The 23,497-nt window shown below is 46.4% G+C and overlaps 1 protein-coding gene across 8 annotated transcripts in view; it reads right to left on the bottom strand.

The window, feature by feature from the left end:
* Positions 1 to 2,959: 2,959 nt before the first annotated feature.
* Positions 2,960 to 23,497, bottom strand: part of adgrb1a (adhesion G protein-coupled receptor B1a) — a 141,943-nt gene continuing 121,405 nt past the window's right edge. For 3 of the 8 annotated variants that reach the window (XM_068570542.1, XM_068570544.1, XM_068570547.1), the window contains 8 exons: positions 18,015 to 18,113; positions 14,007 to 14,178; positions 12,479 to 12,574; positions 12,346 to 12,385; positions 9,845 to 10,488; positions 7,388 to 7,423; positions 7,020 to 7,178; positions 2,960 to 4,777 (listed from right to left, as the gene is read on the bottom strand). In XM_068570542.1, coding sequence (XP_068426643.1) covers positions 4,580 to 4,777; positions 7,020 to 7,178; positions 7,388 to 7,423; positions 9,845 to 10,488; positions 12,346 to 12,385; positions 12,479 to 12,574; positions 14,007 to 14,178; positions 18,015 to 18,113 — 1,444 coding nt within the window. In that variant the 3' untranslated portion in view covers positions 2,960 to 4,579. Of the gene's footprint in view, positions 4,778 to 7,019; positions 7,179 to 7,387; positions 7,424 to 9,844; positions 10,489 to 12,345; positions 12,386 to 12,478; positions 12,575 to 14,006; positions 14,179 to 18,014; positions 18,114 to 22,558; positions 22,616 to 23,497 lie in introns of all 8 variants that reach the window. The other 5 variants (XM_068570545.1, XM_068570543.1, XM_068570546.1 and 2 more) reach the window with 5 other exon arrangements.

Genomic DNA, 23,497 nt, shown 5'->3' with positions numbered 1-23,497 from the left:
AGGGCGCAGAGGCCGAAAATCAGCCTCTGAACCGAGTGAAGTGAAGAGAAGTCGTCACAGTTCATACAGTTATTACACCACGAGTCAGGACTTCATTAGATGGAGGAGAATAAGTGTGTGTGTGTGTGTGTGTGTGTGTGTGTGTGTGTGTGTGTGTGTGTCACAGCTGTCATGACAGGCGTCACTGCTCCAAACAAAGTGCTGTGAAATCTACAAAAGGTCAAGCTGCGTTCATGTCCCAGACGTCAGGCGGGAATAGATGATGATGATAAATGATGATGATGATGACAATGTGTGCCAAATAAAAAGCTGAAACATCGTATTTGGTCTCCAACAGCTACTTCCATTTAATAGTTCTCTGTGCCATTTTTTAAAAAACTTATTAAACACTTCCTTTGAAACTCTTTTTTAAAAATAGTGTCCAACGTTGTCTTGCTAGTTGTGTACCTGTGCTGTGATACAGACTGCTAGTTATTCTGCATGAATGACTCACACTGCAGGTGAATAGAAACACAGATGTTGACATGAAGAATGGTTCAGGGGACAGAAGAAGCAGCCGCCAGCTTCAGCTCACACAGTCAATGTGAAGCAGCTTTACATCCCAGACCCGCCCTAAGTGGACTAAACCACTGCATGGGGGTTAATAATTGGACTAAACCACTGTGTAGTTATTTAAATCTGCAAGGAAAATGTCCACTGAAACCTGAACCTAAGCAGCATTTGAAAGTAAGTCAACAAGCCAACGATGTCACTCAAGAGAGAAGAGAGAAAGCAACTTCCTCTTCAGCTCAGATTGCCAACAACGACAATGCAACTAAGAAAAAGGACTCAACTCACAATGAGAGGACATCACCAAAGTTAATGCACATTGCACGGACATCTTGTTTCCGATCCTAATGATGAACTTAGACATACATGCACTAACGGTTGGCTCCAGCCTGATGACAGTGTAGCACCTCCACCAATAGTCAAGCTGTCTTATGAGTTCATATTTCATATTTCTGTCTATTAAAGGACTGTGTGAGTGAGTTATTCATCATGAGAAAACATCTCTGCATTGGCTGCGTTCTTCTCATTGTCTTACAAAACAATCTAAGCAACCAGAACAAGTTGATAGATAATGGCCCGAGGTCATTTGCTCAAGTTCTGCTTGTGAAATATTCCTGACGTGAAGTCTGCAGCAAATCTGTGATGTATTATTTAAATCTGGCATTCATTGGCTATTCAACAAGTCTCCCGCCGTCTTGTTGTCCAGATTGTTTTCCAGTTGACAGATGTCAGTAATTATAGACGGAGAGAGAGAGAGAGAGAGAGTGCGTGTGTGTGTGTGTGTGTGTGTGTGTGTGTGTGTGTGTGTGTGAGTTCCAATGTCATTTGTCAGTACAACTCATGCCGGTGAAGGAAACACAATTACTGATGTAAAGTCATCGTTTGTTCTTCCTCAACCAGCTTCTGACTCTTTGCAGGTTGTTTGAACGATGACTTTCCAGTTTGTCCATTTTAGTTTTGCAGGCAGCGTTTTCTTCACTGGACCAGCTTTGGGAGGCGGAGCCAGGAGACAATTAGCTTAGCTTAGCATAACACCGAGAAGCAGGCCGAAAGCAACCCGTTGTCCCATCACTGAGGCTGTGTGAGGGGCCCTCAGCGTCCTGCTCTGACGCGCTGAGGCCCCAGGTCGACCCGCTCCGCTTCATTACGACGCGGCCAGAGCACCTGATGTGATTTACAGAGTGATTTAATGTGAGCAGAGAGGAGAACAAACACGGGAAACCAGTCGTTTCCTGTGAACACATCATCTTGACCTGGAAGGACCCTGTGATTGTCATAACTCCGCCCATGAAACCTGCAGAACTGCAGCTGGAGAGGAGCTGGAGCGTCACAGTGTGCAGCTTCGGGCCGCTAACCAAGCGTCCATGTTGGAGTTGAGTGAATGTGTTGCCACCCAGAAACAGCTCAGCTCTTTGTAACAACTCACATCACTCCAGGAAGTGAGGAGAGAAATAGATCATCACGTATTTCTCCGTAAAACCAGAACTTTTCATTTCTTTACTGAAAAGAAGACAGAAGGTGTTAATTAGTCGTCTCTGAAGGGAAGTTAAGGTCATCAGCTGCTCTTATGTACTGGATGTTCACCACCCACATGTCATCTTACATAGTCTCAGCATGTCTGTCCGTTGTGTAACTCATGTTTCCCCAACTCGATGTGTTGAATATGTTTTAGAGATTTCAAAGCAAGACTTTCAACATCGACATATGATACAATATACATGTTCCTCAGAGTCACTCTGCGTTAGAAACAGCAGCTTCTGTTCATTCCTCTGCAGACTGAGCTGCAAAGCCAAAAGGGCCTCTGGTCCAGGCTGCACTCGTCCTGTGAGCGACTAGAAGTGAACAATGAAGACGAGTCTCGTGCTGTGATCTCAAAACGTTCTGTCACTGTTTACCTGAAACTTTGTTGAAACTATGTGTTTCTGCTGTCTTGGCCATGATGCTCTTAAAAAGGAGTTTTTTAATCTCAATGAGGCTTTTCTGGATAAATAAACCTTTAATATATATTTTTTAAAGTGGACGCTACGTATGTTAGCACGTCGTCGTCGTGAGGCCTCGTTAAACACGTGAATCACACGTCTCCAGACATGTTGGCCGTCTGTCCCTCGTCAGTCACGTAAGTCGTTGGGCTCTTCTTAGACATGTGAAGTCGACCGCGCTGCGTTCCTGCACTAATACAGCGGCTTCATTGCCTGAACGTACTTCTTGTGAAGACGTTTACCTTGAAAAGATCAGAGCATCATAGTTTGAAGCGTACGCGTGCCGACCGATGACATATGTGAAGAGTTGTGGAGAATGATGTAGGACCATACTGCTGAGTAACTGCTGCTGTTTGTGTTACGCTGCGTGTGTCATGATGAATGAACGTTCTGTCATTGAGTGTGAGTAAACAAGAGGACTCCTCTTCTTTTATTATATAGATATGCTTTTATTAGAAATAAGACACATTCATTTTGTGCTCTGAAAACTGTACATTAACAAAGAGGCGACCCCAGTAAATTAAAAAGGGGAGTGAGGGGAAGTGGGAGGGGCGTGTGTGTGTGTGTGTGTGTGTGTGGCGGGGTGGGGCGCAGATCAGTGGGTCGGAGGTCGGAGGTCAGGGTTTCAACAAATACAGGTTTGAGGGAGTGACTGGCGGTAATATCAAAACACACACTGTTACATTGCGATACAGAACACTCGTATAGTCCAGTACCCTGAAGGACAAGGAGGGGATGGGAGGTATCAGAATAATCATGTTCATAGTTATAATAATGATAACAACTATTCCCCAAGCACAGTAAGAAAGATATTTATAGGCTAAAATCCATTCTGTAGAACTCTGTTGAAATAATTACAATGCTGTACATCAGGACTCCAAATGAGCCTTGTGCTTTCTCTGTGTGCAGCCACGTCCTCTAGCATCACCTTTAATCATCAGAACCATATATCTTTAACCATTTGCATGTCTTCCATTACTCAACACACACACACACACACACACACACACACACACACACACACACACACACACACACACACACACACACACACGCACGGTTGTTTTTCCCTCTCATCGTTAAAACGCCATCACACTTTGCATTTACTGTACCAGGACTACTCGTACATGGAGAACTGCCTCAACCAGCATGTGTGTGTTGGACGCGGCCTCCCGTCCGGACGCACCGGCGCCGTGCACACGTGTTCCCCCTGCGGGCGGCGTTGAGGTCGAGGGTCCCGGTTAGAGCTCAGAGCCCTCCGGCTGCTCTCTGGCGTCTTCTGAGGTGTCCGTCGATGAGAAGGCAACTGGCCATTTGGGCTCAGGGTAAAGTCTGGGATTTGTTTTCGTCCCCCCTCCCCTCCGTTCCCATCACATGTCGCTGCGGGGCCGACCTCGCCCCGCCGGGATCACGGCGGGTGGAGCCAAAGAATCGGGGTGAGGTGGAGGTGGAGGTGGAGGTGGAGGGGGGAGGGGCTGCATGAGGGCCACATGGAGGTCTGCCTTCCTTTTCTCTTTCCAGAGGGATGTTGTAGAAAAAAGAAAAAAAACAAGTCCAGAGGCGTGTGGGGCCGTGTGCAACAGCGTCCGTCATGACAACGAGAGAGCGGAAACGTGACACAAGGAAACTCTCGACAGTGTAAAAAAAAAAAAAGGAGACATAATCATGATTATTACATTGTATTCATTTAATACAGGGGCAGACATTGCATGATTACCTTATGCTTTGCGGCTTATTACATGGCTATATGACGCACATAGAGTCTGCCGTCTGTACCATGTGAGCCGCCGAGGTGTCTGAGATCATATACAAGATGACCAGTGTTTAGCAGACAGAAACATCAAATGAAACAACATAGAAAGACACGCCATCTTCCCCATTCTCTCTCGAATCGGTCGACGTCATCCCCCCCTCCTCCCCCTCCCGTCCCCCTCCCTCACGTCGTTGGGTAGATATCCAGAGCAGGGCAGTGTGTGTTGTGTGTCAGCTTTGATCGTCTGGGAGGACTGGAAAAAAAGAAGGAAGTGGTGGGTGCGATGCCGGGGTCTGGGTCACACCTCCGTCTGAAGGTCCATGATCTCCTGGCCCACCAGAGGGATGGTGGCGCTGGTCTTCTCCCACTCCACCGTCTGCAGCTCCAGAGGAGAAGCCGCCACTGTTTCCAGGTCCTTCCTCATCCAGGAAGGAGGGGAGTGGGTCTTCCTGATGCCCTCCCACGCCCTCTTGCTGGGGGTCTGCTGCTTGTCCTGCTGGGAAGAGGACAGAGAGAAAGAGGCTTGTTTTCTCATGGAGGATACAAGATGTGATGCATTTCAGGAGTTATAGCGTCACTTCGTTTGGTGGACCTACTTTACCTCGCGCTGACTTTGATTTATATCTGTCTTCCATCGCAATTTCCAACCCTTCTTTGTGGGTATATGCACACAAAGCTAGCTATATAATTATGTAGGCTAATAATCAGGGCAGATTGTGTCTGAGACACGTCCTCAAATCACATCCTGGAGAAGTTGATCTCTGCCTCTTCCACTTGTATCAATTTGATGGCACGGTCAAATGTTTTGGGCTATTTTGTCTCTGGGAAGAAGCTGACTGTGTGTGATCACAAATATCTGATATCAAATAGCTGCACTGTTGATCTGTGCAGCGGGAACAGACCGGCCTCCAAAGCTGCAGTACGAACGGAGATCTTTTGCAGGAGAGGGACATGGACGTCGTCTGCTGCCGGAGCCAACATGGACCCTCTGGTTGCTGGTGACGTTGTTGAGGGACACGTTCCCAAACTAGCTTCCCATCGTCCATCGAGGGAAAGACACTCCTGAAGTCAATATTTATCTCACTAACCGACATGCCAGGCAAGAAAAAAACAAACCCCCACGTGGATGCTCATGTCTTGAATCACATTAACATAAAGGTTATAGTGCTTGTCATTTCTGCAAAGGCAATATGAGTTGACCATTGTAGCGTTTTGGTGATGAAACTCTTAAAATGAGCAAACATGTTGGAAGATGTGTATTTTTCAACTCTCTGACTCTGGTTTGCTCTGCTGGCTTCATTTGTGTAGCTTACTGGGTGTATTATGACTGGTAATATTTCATATTAAAACCTCTTCTAACTCCTAATGTGCCACGCGAGAAGGTCTCGTAGGGAGGCGGGTGATGAGGATGGATGGTCACATGACACTGGGCCTTGACACAGGAGACCGCTGTCTGTGTGAACGTGGACTTATTTATTTATTATTAGTGCTGTTGTGTAACTTCTGGACCTCACTGACGCCATGTCCCATAACAAACATGGATATTTCATGTGACAATCCTTTTTATTTAAAGGTAAAAACTATATCAAAGGATGTTGGAAGTTTATTTTGAAAGGACTCTTTGCTCGACAGCAGTGATCGTAAAGTGGCGTCCCTGATGGTCCAACATGGACCCTCGAGGGAGGCCGTGGTCATGCTTATGGTCTGACCCAGCAGCCGTGTCTGTGGAGCGATTGCAGCTCCTCACTGCTCCAAAATAAAGTTGAATTGATGTAAACTAAGTGCCGGGACATAACCCTGCAGAGTTTCATTGTATATGTCTCTACTGCATACGTCCACATGGCACATATAGAAGTCAGAAGCATAAATGTCTCTGTGTCTTTTGAGAGACGTTGTTATGGGACGAGCTGTGATTCGTAAGCTGTCTGCTGGAGCAGCAGATACTCAGGCCTCCGGTCCAGAGCACCGGCCACTGTTTGTGGTCACATGAGCAACTTTTGTGAGTTAAACAACTAACTGCGCGTTGACGTCCACGGCCGGGTCGTCTCATACGTAGCCAGTTTAAACGAGAGTCAAGTTTGAAGCTAATAAATATCAAAAGTCTCTGAGAGACGACGGCCGGTGGTTCCAGGACGTTGTGTGCTCCGTCTCTTCCTGTCGACACTGTTTCTCTGCATGCAGCTGGAGCTGGGCTGCTATTGGTCCATTGAGCTGAGACCTCCAGCTCCTTCACGTCCTGAAGACTTCTCTGTCTGCTGTTGCCTTTAGCCGAACCAGATTACATCGCCTCACTGCAACTTTTATTCATTTCATTTAGCCTTTTGACTGCTTCAATGTCTTCTTAACTGTTTTTAAATCTGCATTATGTTTTGCTGCTTTTATGTGAAACGTGCGATACCAATAAACTCTCCTAATCGGACTAAAAACCGACGGCAACCAGACACCAAGATACCAACTCCCTGTTGCCGGAAGAGTCTGCGTTCATCACACAGATGTGTGTTTATGTTATTTGGAGTGACAACTATGCCCCTTGATGTCCCCACTGCTAAGTTATCCTGGCAATAACATCGTACGCAGATAAATAATGCAATCTTTAAAATTGCTGCACTAATAATTAAACAGGGAACTCCACTCGGGTGTGGAGGTTTGTACTAATGATGGAAGGAAAACAGCATTAGATATAGGAGAGGAGGGAGGGTGGGGGTGGGGGCAGAACAGAATAAAGTTAAACTCTTTACACTCATGTTGGTCTTGTCGCTGCTGGCAGAGGACACGCTCCATCTTTTGGCAGCTTTGGCGTCAACAGGTGGAGATTCTCTATCCTTGTCTGCACTGTGAATCTTCCTGTTCAGGTCCTGAAACATGTCCTGGTGGCGTTTCCGGGTGTGCATAATCTTCTGCACGGGGACATTGCACGTTAACGTACGAGGCAAACAGGCACAGGCTACCATCAATCTCCCATCCCAACACTACAGTCACACCCTTTGAATACATCTGATGAACGTATGCAAGCATCTAGAGGTCTGAACAGCTAAGAGACATCAGCGTTTTGGTCTAAATCTAAAAAAAGAAAAAGCTCTGTAGGAATCAAAGAGACTAAAATTACCTCAAAGTCAAGCTCTGCATAGCGTGATTTTCGTCTCTGGGGGGGAGATGAGACAGAGAGATTAAAGATGTGTCTGGATATGCTGCGCCTCGCGAGCACGCGAACGCTCGAGTGTTTCTGAGCGCGTGCGTTGTGTCTCTCCGCGCCGGCCCGTCAACAACCAGGTGTTTCTGGGACGCGGAGGAGAGCGGCGAGTTTTTTTGTAGCTGCTGGTCATTCTGACCCTGTTGGCACAAGGTTGCAGTTAACAGATTGTGACCGAATGACCTTTGAGTCCTCCATCACGGATTGGGCGAAGGAAAAGATGACCTTCGGGCTGCTCGGTTGCCGTGGCAGCTGCCGCCTCACACGGCATCGTGGAAGTGAACCAGACGCCAGCGGGCGGACGCTCGGAGCGGACTGGACACTAACCTTTTTAAAGATGCTGTGCGGACTTGGAGGGGGGGGAAGAAAAAGCTGTGCTATTTATTGTGATGCAGGGTTTGATGCTAAAAATAATACGACGAGCCTCTCGTTGGATCATTACACAGAGGGAATGACCTGAGCATGCAAGACATGTAGCACAGCGCTGCCCCGTGGAGACCTCCTTCATTTAATGCTCTTTTATTTCTTTTTTTGTGATTTAATATCCAGTTTATTAACATGTGGCTCCCTAGCCGATCGTCCGTGTTAATCACTTCCCCCAACACAGAGAGAGGGCTGAAGCTGTGCTGGTCAAACAGCCCGCGGCACAGAGCATCGCAAATAGGAGATTCTAGAGAGAAACAAATACAATATCACTCATAAGAATGGCATGCAAAATAATGGTGAACCAAAGAACGAGCTGACGTGATATATGACATCGTTCACGTTGATATATGGATAGGAGGAGAAGCTTTTGAAATGTCTCTATGTGGAGAGAGAGATCATGAAGAGGACCTGAGATGAGAAGAAAGGGATATTCACCATCATCATCATCATACTGCCATCATGCCTCAAACAAAAGCTCCTATTCAAATGTTGTCATGGAATTAAAGTTGTACACATTGAGGCCTAAACACTTAAACTAATAACCACTTAAACTAATGTCCACATCACTAATGAAATCAGCATATCTACCCTTCAAAATAAAGTTCAGATTCACTCATTTATTCCAAGCACCTTCATTTTGACCCTCTTTTGATTCTGTCAATGAAACGCAGCACTTCCTGTTGATGTTTCACAATAAAGTCTTTAGTGTCTGTCACTGACCGAGGATAAAGAGTCAGGAAGGACACAGGACTCTCACCAAGGAGACCAGTGTGTGTGTCCCGTGTGAATGTGATGGAAGTTGAGGTTTTTGACCTTAGTTTGGTCACTTTTGTCCCTCACTTACTTAACAGAAATACTTATTTTAACCTAACCAAGTAGTTTTGCTGTGTGAATAATCGTAGAATGAAAGTTTAATTGTGAAAGACACGCTGCATGTCAGAGTGTTAACCCTGCGAGTGACCTGGAGTCTCACAGCTTGAAGCTCAGGGTTCTGACCAGGCCGCCATATTTAGGAGTGAGCACATGTTGTACACATTCACCCTCAACCAATCAGAGCCGTCTTTCATGATGTCATCGGGAAGGAAGCGCAAGCGACTGAGTTTTGGAAAGAAGAGCGTGAACGGACCACCTTTACGTTCTGCTGTGTGTGTTGTACTGGCTCACTGCCAACTGAGACTTTTCCTCTGTTTCACAGCTCAACCTCGCAGCTCCAACAGCATCACGGCGCTTTAAAGCAGAAGAGTTCCTATTGGTCGACAGAACAAGTCGTGGAATTGGTCCTTTAAGGTGTGACCCCGAAAGCTTGTTTCAACTCGTTGGACTTCCAATCTCACGGTCACATTGTTGGAATCATGGTAAAATGTGCTTTCAAAATAAAGGACCGTTTCTGGCTGTGAGGGGGTGCTGACTGTCACCCAGGAGTCAAAGTAAATAACAAACGTAGCCTATTTTAAAAATACTGTCAATACACATTTGGAAATAATAAATATAATACTTTCATTCAGTTATTTTTAAACCGTCATATGTGTCATAAGTCTGTCAGATTGAGCTCATATGAGGCTGACATGGTGTCATCTGAAGCCAGCGTAACATCTGACAAGAAAGTGTTACGTTTGATTGACAGAAGTGCTGGAGAAAGAGAAAGTGAGTCAACAGGATGTGATGCTGTTCTGACAGGAAGTGGCTGTCGGTATCAACAACGAGGAAACGACTGTTGAGTTAACATGAGAAGCAAAACGTAATTAAAACAAGCAGATCACAGAACAATGAACATGAGAAAAATACAAATTAAAGGCTCATCTCTGATTTAAACAAGTTTCAAAATAAAGGCCTGGAAGTGGAGAATGTAAGGTGAGCATAAATATCACAACGTTGACATGCATGTCTTTCAATAAGTATGAAGTGTTTGGCTGATAAACGGGGTGCGGATCAGCTGGGTGCTCTTACCTCCAGCGAGCTCATGGACAGCGTGGAGACGGTCTCGCTCTTGGACATCACGCCCCCAGAATCTCCCCCGTCACACATGCTGTTGGCTACCTGGGAGTCTCTGGGCATGTTCTGCAGATTGTGTGCGGGCGAGTCTCTGTCGGAGCACGACACGCTGATCTGGTCGGCGGGCAGGCTCTTCAGCCCGAAGCCCGGCACCGGCTCTCCGTTCACGGGGTTGGCCAGGTGGATGAGCCGGGTCTGAGGCAGCTGCTCTATGTTGTACTTGGCCGTCTGGTCCTCTTTGCCCTTGGCCGCCTTCAGGGTGCCCGTGTTGTTGGCCGGCAGGATGACGTAGCCGGGGCCTTTGCCCTCGGAGCCGCTGCCCTCGCCGTTCCCTCGCGGCGGCTCTCCGTCCAGCTGCTTGAAGAGCTCGCCGTCGCAGATGTAGATGGATTTGGCGCCCGGCAGCTCCGTGCTGATCCCCTTGGCGGGGCCCTTCTCCCTGCGCAGCGTCAGAGTGTGGCTGGTGTAGTCGGCCACGTTCTGCAGGTGGACCTTGGCCATGCTGGCCGGCATGGTGTTGAAGTTGGAACCCTTCTGGAGGGTGAGCGTCCCGGAGGAGGCCTTGTCCTCCCCCTGGAGAGAGGAGCGCTTCATCGTGCCTGCAGACAGAAGAAAGACCCAGTTGGACCAGCCGGACTAACCCGCCCCTGTGCCCACCGTCATTCATATGACATCCTCATTCATATCAGGGGTCATACACATTGTGACCAATGGATGTCCATGACTTTAAACCACATTTTCATGAGCAAACATTGTGATAAAATGTAGTATTTAAACTAACAATGAGGATTCAAAGCATACAGTGAACCTTAAATGACACAAATGAATGAGAGACAATAGTTTGATGATAAGAATAAACATATGTATGTATGCTGCTGATATTTTGAGCAGATTCATTATTTCAAAATCAGCGAAAATTAACATCATGAACATAACCTCTTAGCAGGACAAATTCCTTGTATGTAAAAACATACATGGCAATAAATGGTTCTGATATAACACATTAGCATGACTTGTCCAAAACCTTTGGGATTCTTATTTTTTCCAAAGACTTTCCAGTCCTGGAAATAATCATTTTAAAATTCCATGACTTGTCCAGGTTTTCCATGACAGTAAGAACGTTGTCACACTCTTTGTGGTGTCTTTAAGTGAAGACATTAAATACAGATAAACACTGTAAAACGTGATTTGAATGCAGGGATTGTCAACCGTTCTCCTCGCTGGTTTTCACTGTTGCAGATAGTCACACAGTTTCAACTGGGGCGTGTTTGGCCCCTGTGATCTGGGGCCCCTGTGATCTGGGGCCCTCCAGTCTTGGGGCGGGACAGCTACTGAAGCAACCTTCTACTCTGACTCAGACATGTTGCACCGGTCTCTCTATCCGTATGGAGCCACGTGGAATTATAAAGCAACACTTTTCCTTGTGAAGCTGTTGGAGGGATTCTGCCTTTACATCAGCTGATGAGTCAGAAGGCCTTGTGGTTCAGATGTGACACCGTTGCTGTCACTTGGCCTGAGATCACTGACAAGCCAATTTCCCCACTGCGACCAAAATAATCCAAAGTGTTTGTCACCCTCCAAACACATCTCAGACTCACGAGACGACAGAGAGGAGAAACGTCCTCCAGGGGGTTTCTGTGTTAAATCATCTCCACGGGGAGAACATGGCTGAGCCCGGCTCGTCTTGACCCTGTGACCCTCAACCTCACTTCCCTCCAACGGCTGCTGGCTTTAGGCAGCGTGTGTGTCCCGTGTGTGTCCCGTGTGTGTCCCGTGTGTGTCCCGTGTGTGTCCGGGCCGGTGAAACAACACCCGACAGCGCTCGAGCCGCCACGCCGCGCGTCCCACCATCTCTCGCTGTGCTCCCCCTATTCTTACTCGACACAGAAAAGGAACAACAAACAATCATCTCCCTCTGTTCTCCTCTGTCTTTTCTCCATCGGGCGTGCCGGCGTCTCAATAGCTTTTCTGCTCCAGATGCTTTTCTTGATATCCTGTCTCGAGAGATAATCAGATTCCCACTCCCAGCGGATATCAGAGCGGAGCCGGTATCTGATGCGGCACTGTCGGGAGGGGACTTAATTATAGAGCGGCAGTGTAGGACAGACTCCGACAGCCCTATTTATCTGCATGTAACTGCTCAGCACACACTCACCCCGCTCCCATCGCCGCGGTCTGAACTGCCTTATAACAGTAATGTGCTGTATTTCTTGTCAAATCCGCTCCTCGGCGAGAGGGAGGCGGCTGTGATGTTCATCGTGAAACACGAGAGCAGAAGTGAGGGGGAACACGCCTCGCATCTGTTCCCATAACGCGGAGGAATTATAAGCAGTGAGAATACAAAGAGGAGGCACGGAGAGACATCTGTAGCTTTCAAGCGGAGGTCCCCGAAGACGAGTCTGACGCACAACTCGGAAAACACACAATCGCACACACACGTTCCACCTGGAGCTCACCTGATCTGCAGGCCATGTCCACGTCTTTCTCAAAGTCAGTCTGAGGACAGAAAGCGATACACAGTGCAGTCAGTGTACACACCCAGCACGTGTTGACTCCAGAGAGGTTAAAGTGTCATGTGCATGTTCACACCATGAGCTGGGCGTGGCCATTCTGGAACGAGCCTCCTGAATCTCCATTGGCGTCCTCGTGGCGGTCCACCACGCGGCACTTCACCGCCTCCTGAACCTGTAGCAGATCACGAGAGCACAGATGGTGACGTCGGTGCTGCTACGATGCTTCAGCTCCCAACGTTTCATGCTGTGAGGGAGTCGACAAAAGGCTGCGATGTTCATTATACAACAAAAATATACGTATTAACCCTTTGAGAACTGTGGAAACAATGCTGGCTCCAGACCTCCTTTTCCCTGTTTGAGTGTTTTTCCCTGTTTGAGTCGTCGTAGGAACCCCAAATTAATTCCAGTACTTGTGTGTATTGTATGTATTTGTTGAGCAAAGTCTTTGGGGAAAAAATAAATGTATATCTGCAAAAAACAAATCACTTTTAAAAGATGTTTTGATCGTAACTATGAACATCCAGCATGATATGAGCCAGATTCCCCAAAAAAGCCTCCTGGAGCGTCAACAAGACACCTTTTTAGAAAGATTAGACCTAAAGAATGTGAATCTGCAACAAAAATCACAATTAAACAAAACTCCTGTTAGGAAGGAGTTTCAAAAAGTAGAGAAATTACGTATTTTATGCCAAAAGATTGTCTGAATGGGGCATGCTGGGACTTAAAGTGGGCGCGGGAGGATTTTCGCGCACGGTTTTCCAATAGGTTAACATCAAGTTAACACACACACACACACACACACACACACATCATGAACCGTCATGATCACGCTGCTCAGGGGGAAATGTGAGCTGAGGGAGTGGAGGCCTCACCAGACACATTAATCAGCATCTAATTTCTCTCCGTTCTACTTGGTGGTTCTGTCATTTAGGATTACTCCGTTCTGTAGTTTAAATGGAACTAAATGCAAAATGTTTGACATTAAAAGCCTTCTCACAGCTCAGGAGCGCAAACTACCTCGTCCCTTGTTTTAATGTGAACCAGCAGCAGGAAGACTTCCAGAAACTTAACACTGATCAAATGTAGATGTATTTCCTAGGATGCCAGACAACAAAAGGGGAAGGGACACAGGATGAAGACGAGCCCCCTCCGGCTAACAGCTGTGCCTTTACATTTGTTTGAATGTTGATTCTGCAGTACTCTGTGCTAGAAGACGGTTAGACTCCAACAGGGTTCGTTCCACTGAGGCCATTCGTAGGTGATATGCAGACTCCTGGCAGGATGGTTGGCTGTAGGAAGGCACATGCACTCTCTAAGGACTTCCTGTTTCAGGATCACAGTGCTCACCACGGCCCATGGACCCTCATCACCACACTGACCAAGAGGTAAGTTGGGTTGTTGGTAGTTCGAGAGGAAAAGTCAGAGGGTCACCAAACTCCTTGAACCAAAGTGTTGATTGATCGAGTGCCCAAACCAATGTGCATGGCAGCACAGCCATTCACAGGCTTGATTCTACATCAGTTCACTGAGACTCTCACAAACTAACTGAGAAGCAGTAGCCGCCGTGCGTGGCGTGCGCGTGGCGTGCGCGTGGCGTGCGGTACCTCTCTGCGCAGGATGCAGTGCACCATGACGATGACGAAGCCCTCCAGCGAGTCAAAGACAGCGAAGAGGATCTGGAAGAGCGCCGAGCGCCGGTCTGTGATGGCGAGGACGGCCGACATCCAGGTGAGAGCCAGCAGGGGCAGAACCACACAGGAGCTCCACAGTGACGCCCTGCAGGACGGGAGGGGAACTACAGTCAAGGGCAGCACGAGGACTGTCAACATGACACAGAAGCCTACACAGTTTCTAACAGGTATTTCACGTCTGTCATTAGCTAAGACAATTATATTTAACATCTAAGGAAGGGTTTCAATATTAAACAAGAGATTAACAGGATGTCTGTTTCTTTGTCAAATCAAAAGATAGCACAGAAGGGAATGTAATTCTTACTAATCTTAATAAAGCAATGTGCTTAACAACCTGGTAACTGCCCACGTTGGTAGCAGCCTGCAGCTCTAACATGCATAAATGCGTAACGTCACAACAAATAATTGTGCTACTATCACAAACAAAAACATACATCCATTATCTGCAGATATATGTTCATAGTTCACATATATTACATGCATGTATGTTTAAGATGGTTCAGTCAAACCATAGAGGATCTAGTGCCACAGGAGAGAGAAGGAGGAGGGATGGTGAGCAGTGGGGAAAACGAGTGTGATGAGGCTGAAACAGAATGAGAGACAAACGGAGGCAGAGCAGAGGACAGAGAGACGCAGCGAGAGGAAGAGCCGCAGCTTCGCTCCCACGTTGCTGTTCTTGTTTTTTCTTTCTCTGAGTCATTCTGTGTTCTAATGAGCACATCGGGAACGGACACCAACAACAAGCACCCGCTCGGATCGCCTGACCTAACCCCACCCAGTCACGGGTGCTCACGCCTGCTTTAGGTTGATACTGTTCCAGTTGTGGAGAATAATCCTGCAGCAGTGGAGTAATACTATTATCATCAACAGAAGGGTTGCAGTCACAGGTTTGCTTTAACTTTAGCGTGTTCAACCTCCCCACAGCGTTCACCACGAGGCCACGTCGCGCCAAAAAACCTGCTGCTCCGACTCGCTCTTTGGAACACAAAAGCTCTTCTCGATCACGTTCTCCCATTGCTTCTACATTGATCAGTGATTAGCTGCTTTTAATTATAGATCATGCAAAAGTTTCACCATTATAAGGCAGGAGGAGAGAGGGTTCGGCCTTCAGCTCGAGAATGCTTTCTAACGTTCAGGTGTGAAGTTTGAGAGCTTCACAGCGAACAAAACTCAAAGTAATCAACGGATATCTAAGAAAATCATGTCATTGTAGTAGCTGGTCTAACAGCACACTGACTCTTTAAAAGGAATAAATAAAGTGAAAGGACACACTGGTGCATTCATGTCACATAAAATATCCCAAAACACCATTCTGACATAAGCTGTCACATCAAATAGTGACTGTGACGAACAGGAGCACATGTTCCCTGCATGACGTCACTACTGGAGCCATGGGGATGCAATCACTACCAACCAGGCACCAATGGAGATGCATTAAGGCAAATTAACTATTTTCATTATCTACTGTCCATCTGAATAATACTGCTGACGAGACAGAAAATGCCTTTTATCAAAATACATGCTCATAATCAGCTTCATGGTCCGTGCAGGCTGTGTCCAACACCAGTCTCTACTCAGCACTTACAGGGTGGACTATGTAGGACATCATAATCTTTTAGTCCTGTCCAGATGTATAGTGAGAATTATGATATCCTATTTAAGTATCCCACAATGCATTGGGGAAAAGTAGTCGACAACTTCCTTTTTTTTTGCGCTGAAGGAAAAAAAGGCCGACGGATGAGAGACGAGAGAGCAACGCGACTGAGACATGTCATGAGTTGGAGCGCAGAAATTATATATTTAATGTGAGTCAGCACAACATGAAGAGCCACAAAGCTGGATTCATAAATATGATCATTGAACGAGTGGCAATGTATTCCGCTTTGCTCTTTCCTTTCACAATAAAAGCCCTAGAAATATATACGCTGCATCAACGTTCACCAGGGGAGCTGAGATTAATTCAGAGCATTTCAATAAGCACTTAACAAAAGAGCTCATTATGTATTTATCACAAACATTGATGTCTGTATTTATTATGGATGGTCCACACGTCGACGTTGATAACTACACAACACCGATGACGTACGCAGTGAAACCTGGAGAGGAGCATCTACACAACACTTCCTGTTCACGGAGTCTGTTTGTACAATTGTCTCCTTTAAATGCAGAACAATCTTCACTTTTCTTAGAAATCTTCCTAGTTTGCAATTAACAAGTAGAAGTAAAATGTGATTTGGACAAATGTATTAATGTAAAAACTCAATTATGTCCATCTAAATAGTACAAAACAAACAAATGTAAAGCCATAAGTATAAAACGTAATAGTTTCTGTCCAGCTCTGCTATCAGACAGGCTGGAGCAATACGGTACATTTCCATTTGCAGTGAGTGCTGTTCTCCGATACAATCCACCGGGCGGGAAACACTAAGTTCAAGACGACAACACTCGTTGTGCCCGCGTGGTTTCAGACATGCTTTGTGTTATTTTCAGTGAGTACAAAGCGAAGCCTATTAGCAGCAATGTCTGCTGACCGCGCTATCGTTACCTGGCGTCAGGAGTGCAACGTGTCAACACGTATGAAGCAACAGTGATTGGAGGCCATGCCGCAGACAGTCAATACTCTACTAAGGCAATCTGGTTGCTCAACGTGTGGCTCACGATGGGACCAGACGGAACGTTTTCACCTGAACATTTATAAAAGTTGCCTGTTGAGATCTCAGGTGGTCGAGGTGTTGACGGTCACTTGGCAACACGACGTGTTCTCGCCAATTAATAAGTAGCAGACATGGATAAATACTGTGCTTTTTGCATTAGTAAGAAGCAACATGGCAACGTGACTGATAATTATCATGTATGTCTATGAGCGGGTTACATGAGCTGGCGTCTCATGCATGGAGGAGATGGCGAGAGGGTTGCTTGTCTCTCGTGGAGCGACGAGACAACGAGTGGATGAAGACGACGGCGCTGCAGCTCATTCACTCAGTGAACGTTGCTCAGTGGACATGCAGCTGACGCCGGTACAAGGATTCCAGCGCCCGTCACCCATGAGGCCGTGGAGCGTTCCTCTCATCCACATGAGCGCATGCAACAACGATTAGTGCATTCAACTTCTAGGAGCGAACGATTTAAATGAGGAGGATTTAAGGGTTTGTACGGGGACGCTGCACCTCATCAAAATGATCAGCTGTCCTTAAAGAACTCTGCAGTCATCATCGGGCATAGATAATAAACCTCAGAAGATATAAATCTGATCTGGACAAAGTCCATATAAGCAGCTCTAGAGTTTTGAAATATCTGCTGCATCGTTCATACGCTTCACTGGTTCTGTTCTGCAGTCGTCACAGCCACTAGCCAGAGAAGCAATATGCGTGTGAAGTGTGTCAGCAATGTCAGATTACAGACTATGAAGTGAAATGATGTGTATTAATTGTTCAGTCACAGCTATTTAAAACAGAGATGAGCTATTTAGAGGCTGTTTGTGTGGATTGTAGCAGAGCGCAGCACTACCTGTAACCAACCAAAAGGCCTGCGTTCATCCTAATGGAAGAGATCCATCTCACAGATCACGTTAATAATAATCACAACACACACACACTGACATATATACAGTGTCTGGCTGTCCCTTTATGCAAACACGACCGTGGCCTCTGTGTGCTCCGATCAGCTTCAGGACTTTGATGATCAAACACAAACACACACACGGTCTGGTTCAATCGTCCATCACATAATTATTAAATACAGATATACAGTGAACACACTGGCACAGACGCTCCAGGAGCCTTTCATACTGAGTGAGACCCTGCCTGCCGGTGAGAAGAAAACATGACAGAGGGAGAGAGAGAGAGGAAGGAGAGGAAGAAGAAGAGGGAGAGAGAACAGAGGCAAGGAGAGAGTTAAGGAAAAATAATTAGCGGGACTAACATGGCGTTACTGGTAGCTGTGGTGGAAACGTCAGCCGAAGAGATAACTCCGCACTTGGCACATTTGAGCGTCATATTGTACAGTGGCACTGTCATCTGACTGCAAAGTCAAATTAACACGCTGTAACATAACACAAACAGATACAAATGCACCCTACACACACACACACACAGACTCACACGCCGGGCACGCGCACACACAGTCACGCACACAGTGAGTCACAGTGTTTCCTCGCACAATCTCTCTCTCAGGGCTACAGTCCACAACCGCTAGTGTGTGTGTCTGTTTTAGGGAGGGGAGGGGGCGGGGTTACCTGTGTGTGACTCTGGGGACAGGGAGGTGGGGGGCGGGGCGTGTCACGTGATGATGATGATGATGATGATGCTCTGATGGCGGCTCTGATTGACCTGCAGCAGCCGGGCGGCCGCTCCGCTCCGGCGTTTATCTGCTGAAAGGCTTCACCTGGACGCCGGCTGAGCGATTCCACCTCTGCTGCTCTGCGTATGAAGATGTGCCTCACCCCTCGCTCGACTCACTTTGCGCTAACTGCTTTTTACGGGCGATGCCAAGAGCTAAAGCAGAAGGCGTTACGCACACAGACACAGCTCACACACACGCGCTCAGGCTGCGGCGCTCTGCTCATCCGCGTTCACAAAGGAAACCTAACAAAGGTGAATAACATCAATACATTCAGCAGATAACACGTGTTCACTTCTGAAAAGCTGTTTGTTCCTAATGAACTCTGTCATTCCTGCTCCAGAGAGCTGAGGGAGTTATCACGAGGAGGGACCTGTTCGTTTCATTTACTTTGTAAACTACTTCAAGTGACAAAACATAAAATAACAATGTAGATTTTGTCCAAAGTAATCTGATTGAAATATGTGACGTTATAACAGAGAGAGTGAGACAGGCAGAGAGGAGGAAGGTTGAAGGTGACAGGATTTTCTACACTTCTATTTTCTTAACTACATTTTATTCTCCTTTTTCATTCTTGAAGCGGCTCGTTGATCTGGTCACCGTTAGTGTGTGATGACGTCACCGCCATCACGCAGAAGGTAACTGACTGACACCTTCATGACGTTAACATTGTTCTTAACAACTTGTGTCTTACTTTGAAGTCCTGCCATTGGTTCTCGTTGTCTTTGTAACATTTTAATCACGACAGGAATCTGAAAACATGAAACTCTGAAAATAGTTCCGCTGAAAACAGATCAAGCAACAGGATTGAAGTTCACCGATATTCTTTATCTCCTCCTCCAAATAAGCTGAAGTAACTATAGTTACTGGTGACGTCCTGATTGACCTCCTCTGATCCACAACAGAGCTCAGAGAAGACTTATCCCAGTGTTGAAATAACAGACGGAACCAACGGCGAGAAAATGGTATCAGTGCTGCTGACACTGAGGGAAAGATTACACTTCATAGAAACCTCGTCCTAATATAATTAGAATCGTCCTTTGGCTTTCGGGTACATTTTGAATTGCGAAACTATGTAAAAAGTTTTCTTTTTCCGATCGCGACGACCGAGTATCTTTCCTTTTCTCCCACTCTGATGAGCATTTTCTCTTTGGTGAAAGTAGGAGCCAGACGCTCCTGGACAGAAATGATGTTCCCAGACCTTTGTCACACCAAACTGATTGAAACACGTGATTTCTCGGAAACTATGTGGAAATAACAAAAAGGCAACGTCCGTAACATGAACCTGGATTCTCCAGGAGACGCCGGTGTTTCCAGATCCCTTTCGCCGCCACGCAGCTCTCTGCGTCTTCACTTCTGTCCCCTGAATGTCACTCTGCAGACGTGGTGGCGTGCACATCGACACCAGAACTTCATGTTCACTAGATTCACTCTCCAGATTATACATATTAAAAAAGGAGCAATTTATACATATCAGTGATCAAATGATGATCACAGGAAGCTGTTTGGTTATGTCGCTTTATATGAGTTCACTGACAAATGCTGTATTAACTTTATATACCTATTTCAACAGCATACAAGCAAAAAAGAGTAACAGATCACTTCCAGGTACGATCACAGAGAACAAGGCTTCAATTTCCCTCCAACGCCCAAAGCTAGAAAAGCTCCTCAAACCACCTGAATTTCATTTATAACTCTGTGTATCTCCTGTGTAGTTTCTCCAAAAAGACGGACTACAAGGCTGGAGATATTGACAAGTAATAACAAACTAATCTGTTACCACATGGCCTCCTGCTAAACAACAATTAAAGCTGAAGAGCCGAGGGAATCGATTTTTGTCGCCCCTGGACGCCTGGATTAAAAATCACATAATGGAAGAAATTCAATTTAAAGTAAAAGGGCAATACGGCCGCTAAATGTACGCCGCGGGCAGTGATATTAAAAGGCAATCAAGACTTTTTGAAATACAACACCATTTCCGAGGACTTACGGGGTTGAGAGGCAAAAGTTGGCTGGTTGGTAGAGATGCAAGGAGGGAGACACATAAATATCTTATACAGAAAAAACACAAAATGCATCTGGAGCCATCGAGTCCTCCAGTTTGCTAACCAGGACGCTGCAAAGCTTTGCATTCAGAGGAACACTCGGGACTAGAAGTACAACAACACGTTGTCCTCTGAAAGCTTAATGCTCTATTATAACCTGTAAATACCCAGCATCCATGATTGAAACCATTTAAGCATTCGTTAAGGACAAAACTAACTCCAGCGCCGGGTGGAAGTCGGCCTCCGCTGTCTGCTTTCATTTTCTCTGACAATTAGCTTCTAATTTTCGGGGGAAACGAGACTCGGCTGCGAGGGCGGTCTCTGAGGTGTGAGCAGACCCGCCCGGTGCAGAGGATGCTGCGCACTTAATTGGATGCTGCACCAATTAATTAGCTTCTTAAAACATGTTTTGCATTTGAACCTGGAGACCCACCCGCAGGAGAGGAGAGCGGGTGAAAGGTGGGCTGAGGCTAACGAAGGGGCAAGCCAAACATAACAAGCATTCGAGCCTCTTCACTTCCTTGTTTTTGTTTTCTAGGTCCATGACAGCAAACTGGCTAGTCGCCACGTGGTCAGCACAAAAAGATAAAGCGTCATTTCAAACCAGTCCTACGTTCAGAAGACTTAACCAATAAGCAACAAGCCTGCGCTGCCTCAACGTATCACTGCCGCAATTACATCTGACCATCGTGCAAAAGACCATAATTGCTTGCTATTAATAACATGTGGAGGAAAAGATGAGATCCAAGGCCGCTGTGAGCGGTGGATCTCACACAATTAGATGATTTGAAGTACAAAGTGGACGAAAGTACAACAGAATTCTTTACTTTGTTGTGCTAAAGTTTGTTCAGAGATGTAGTTTGATCCAAGCAGCCGCTATTTAATAAAGATGGACTTCATGTCAGAGATCAGACGAGCCTTCATCCAACCCTAGAAGGGAATCCGGTCGGTGTAGTTACGCAACAATGGAAATCAAAAATATCGACTATCACAGCTGTGCTCAGCGACTGAGCCGCCCGTCAACGTTAACCAAGACCGAACCATCAGCAACAGGGTACTCTGCAAAAGGCTGGCCAGCTTCTTCCCAACAGAAGCATACATTTTATATTTAATTTAATCTTTCTTTGCAAAGTCAGTACGTTTGAGAGCGTCCGTTTTCACAAGAGCTCGCATTTAAAAATCCCCAAAAGACCACGAGGCGGAGATCTAGCCATCGTTGTAGGAAATAAACGCCTACCTATCTTGTCACGGTGATCCTGTTAGATATATATATTTGTATTTTACCTCAAAGCAATGCGATGGAAGCCGACCCCTTTCTGGGTTTAACTGCGTGGGAAACCCCACATGGATGCAGCCGCATGTTACTTCTAGCTAACTGGACAGGATTGGAGCAAGCCGAGCCACCAGGCACTCATCACAGCCCTACAGGTCCAGCCCCCACTACCTAATGCCAGATGTATTTAACTTAAAAATGTACAAAATCTAGGGGGAAAATTCCTATTCAAGGCAATATTTTTTTTGCAAAGTCAGGCGTGCGTTTGTGAGCGACCGTTCTCGCAATAAATCCCCAAATGACCGGTGGGCAGACATCGACCCGTCGTCTTGTACCACGAGACGAAGTCGGACGCATCGAGGCCGAAGAAAGGCTGAACCTGAGCGGTCCTTCCTGTCAGACAAGCTACTTCTCTACAAGTCCACGACTCCATCAGACGCAGAGCACACACTCGAGAAATGCCACCACGTCACGGCCACACACACACATGCCCACGCCATTTAAGTCAGTAGAAAATATTAATATTATTGCATTGAAACTAGCAAGTGTTATTGTTGAAACAGTCACAGCTTCTCGAGTAGCATTCCAGAAATGGTCAGAACCGTAGGCAGTGATGAGTTATGTTCTATCCAGCTAGGAGGTAGCGTCAGATGCAAGGTCAATAGTGGAGTAGGGAGGTAAATAGGCAGGAAGTAATAGTAAGCCAATCAGAGGAGCTTGCTAGAAGACTCAGCAGATTTGGTGATGGGCGGGGCTGGTAGCCATACGGTTGATAGAGGGGTGGGGAGGGGTGGGCAGGTATTTTTTACCCAATCAGTGATGACATGGAAGGGGGCTTCTGAGACTGTGTTCCTGATTGGAGAGCCCTGAGTGAGAGAGAGGGGATTCTGTGCAAACTCAAACATGACATATCAGACAGCAAAAACAAGTACAGTTGAACAGAGAGATCATCGAAGAAAGCAAACATTTTCAGAGAGAGAGAGAGAAAAAAAAAACATTTGAATGCACCAACAATGCCAATGGAGACAGAACAGCATGTGTAGAGTGGAGCAGGGCGAGTGTGTGATCTGTGGACTTTAACACTCAGGTCGCCAACCGGTGACAGTGTTCATGCTACAAAATGTGTTCTTTACCTATTTGTGTCTACAAAAACTACTTTTTGCAAGATTTATTTTATCCAACATTTATTAAAGGAGCACTCCAACATTTTGTAAAACTTGCTTGTTTGGTAGCGAAGCCGCAGGGAGGAGCAGGCGCTTCCCTTCACGGAGACACAACTTTCATTAACTGAGGCCGAGATTACCATTATTGCTCGTACGTCAGGAAATAAAACACAGAGCTGTCTGGGTTCGTACCATCATCCAGACACGCACTCAGCTCGGGGGAATTTCTCGATGTTACTTTCGCTATCAAGCAAATCCCACATTGACGGAATCAATCTGCTTTACTGCAGCGGCAACAGGCCCCAAATAAACCGATTTAGCTGTGATTTATTTGCAATTAACAGATCAGAAGGATCCCAAAATACCTACGTAATGATGCCGATTTGAATGTATTAGTGTCTGACGTCACGCTTTGTCCCGTCTGTCTGCACAACGACCAGCAAAGAGCTTCAAAATGTTTGTTTTCTGAATGGAGGTTGGATGGATAGTGCGAGACCATGCTAACATTGTAGCTGCTCCATCGACACTTGAAATGACGTCATCTATGCATAAATATGGTCCCGACATTATGGTTTGTATCATAGG

The sequence above is a fragment of the Clinocottus analis genome, unplaced genomic scaffold, assembly GCF_023055335.1.
Source record: "Clinocottus analis isolate CAN_PGR_092001 unplaced genomic scaffold, fCliAna1.0.p SCAF_9, whole genome shotgun sequence".
Classification (NCBI taxonomy): domain Eukaryota; kingdom Metazoa; phylum Chordata; class Actinopteri; order Perciformes; family Cottidae; genus Clinocottus; species Clinocottus analis.
This window is presented reverse-complemented; position numbering and strand designations above follow the sequence as displayed.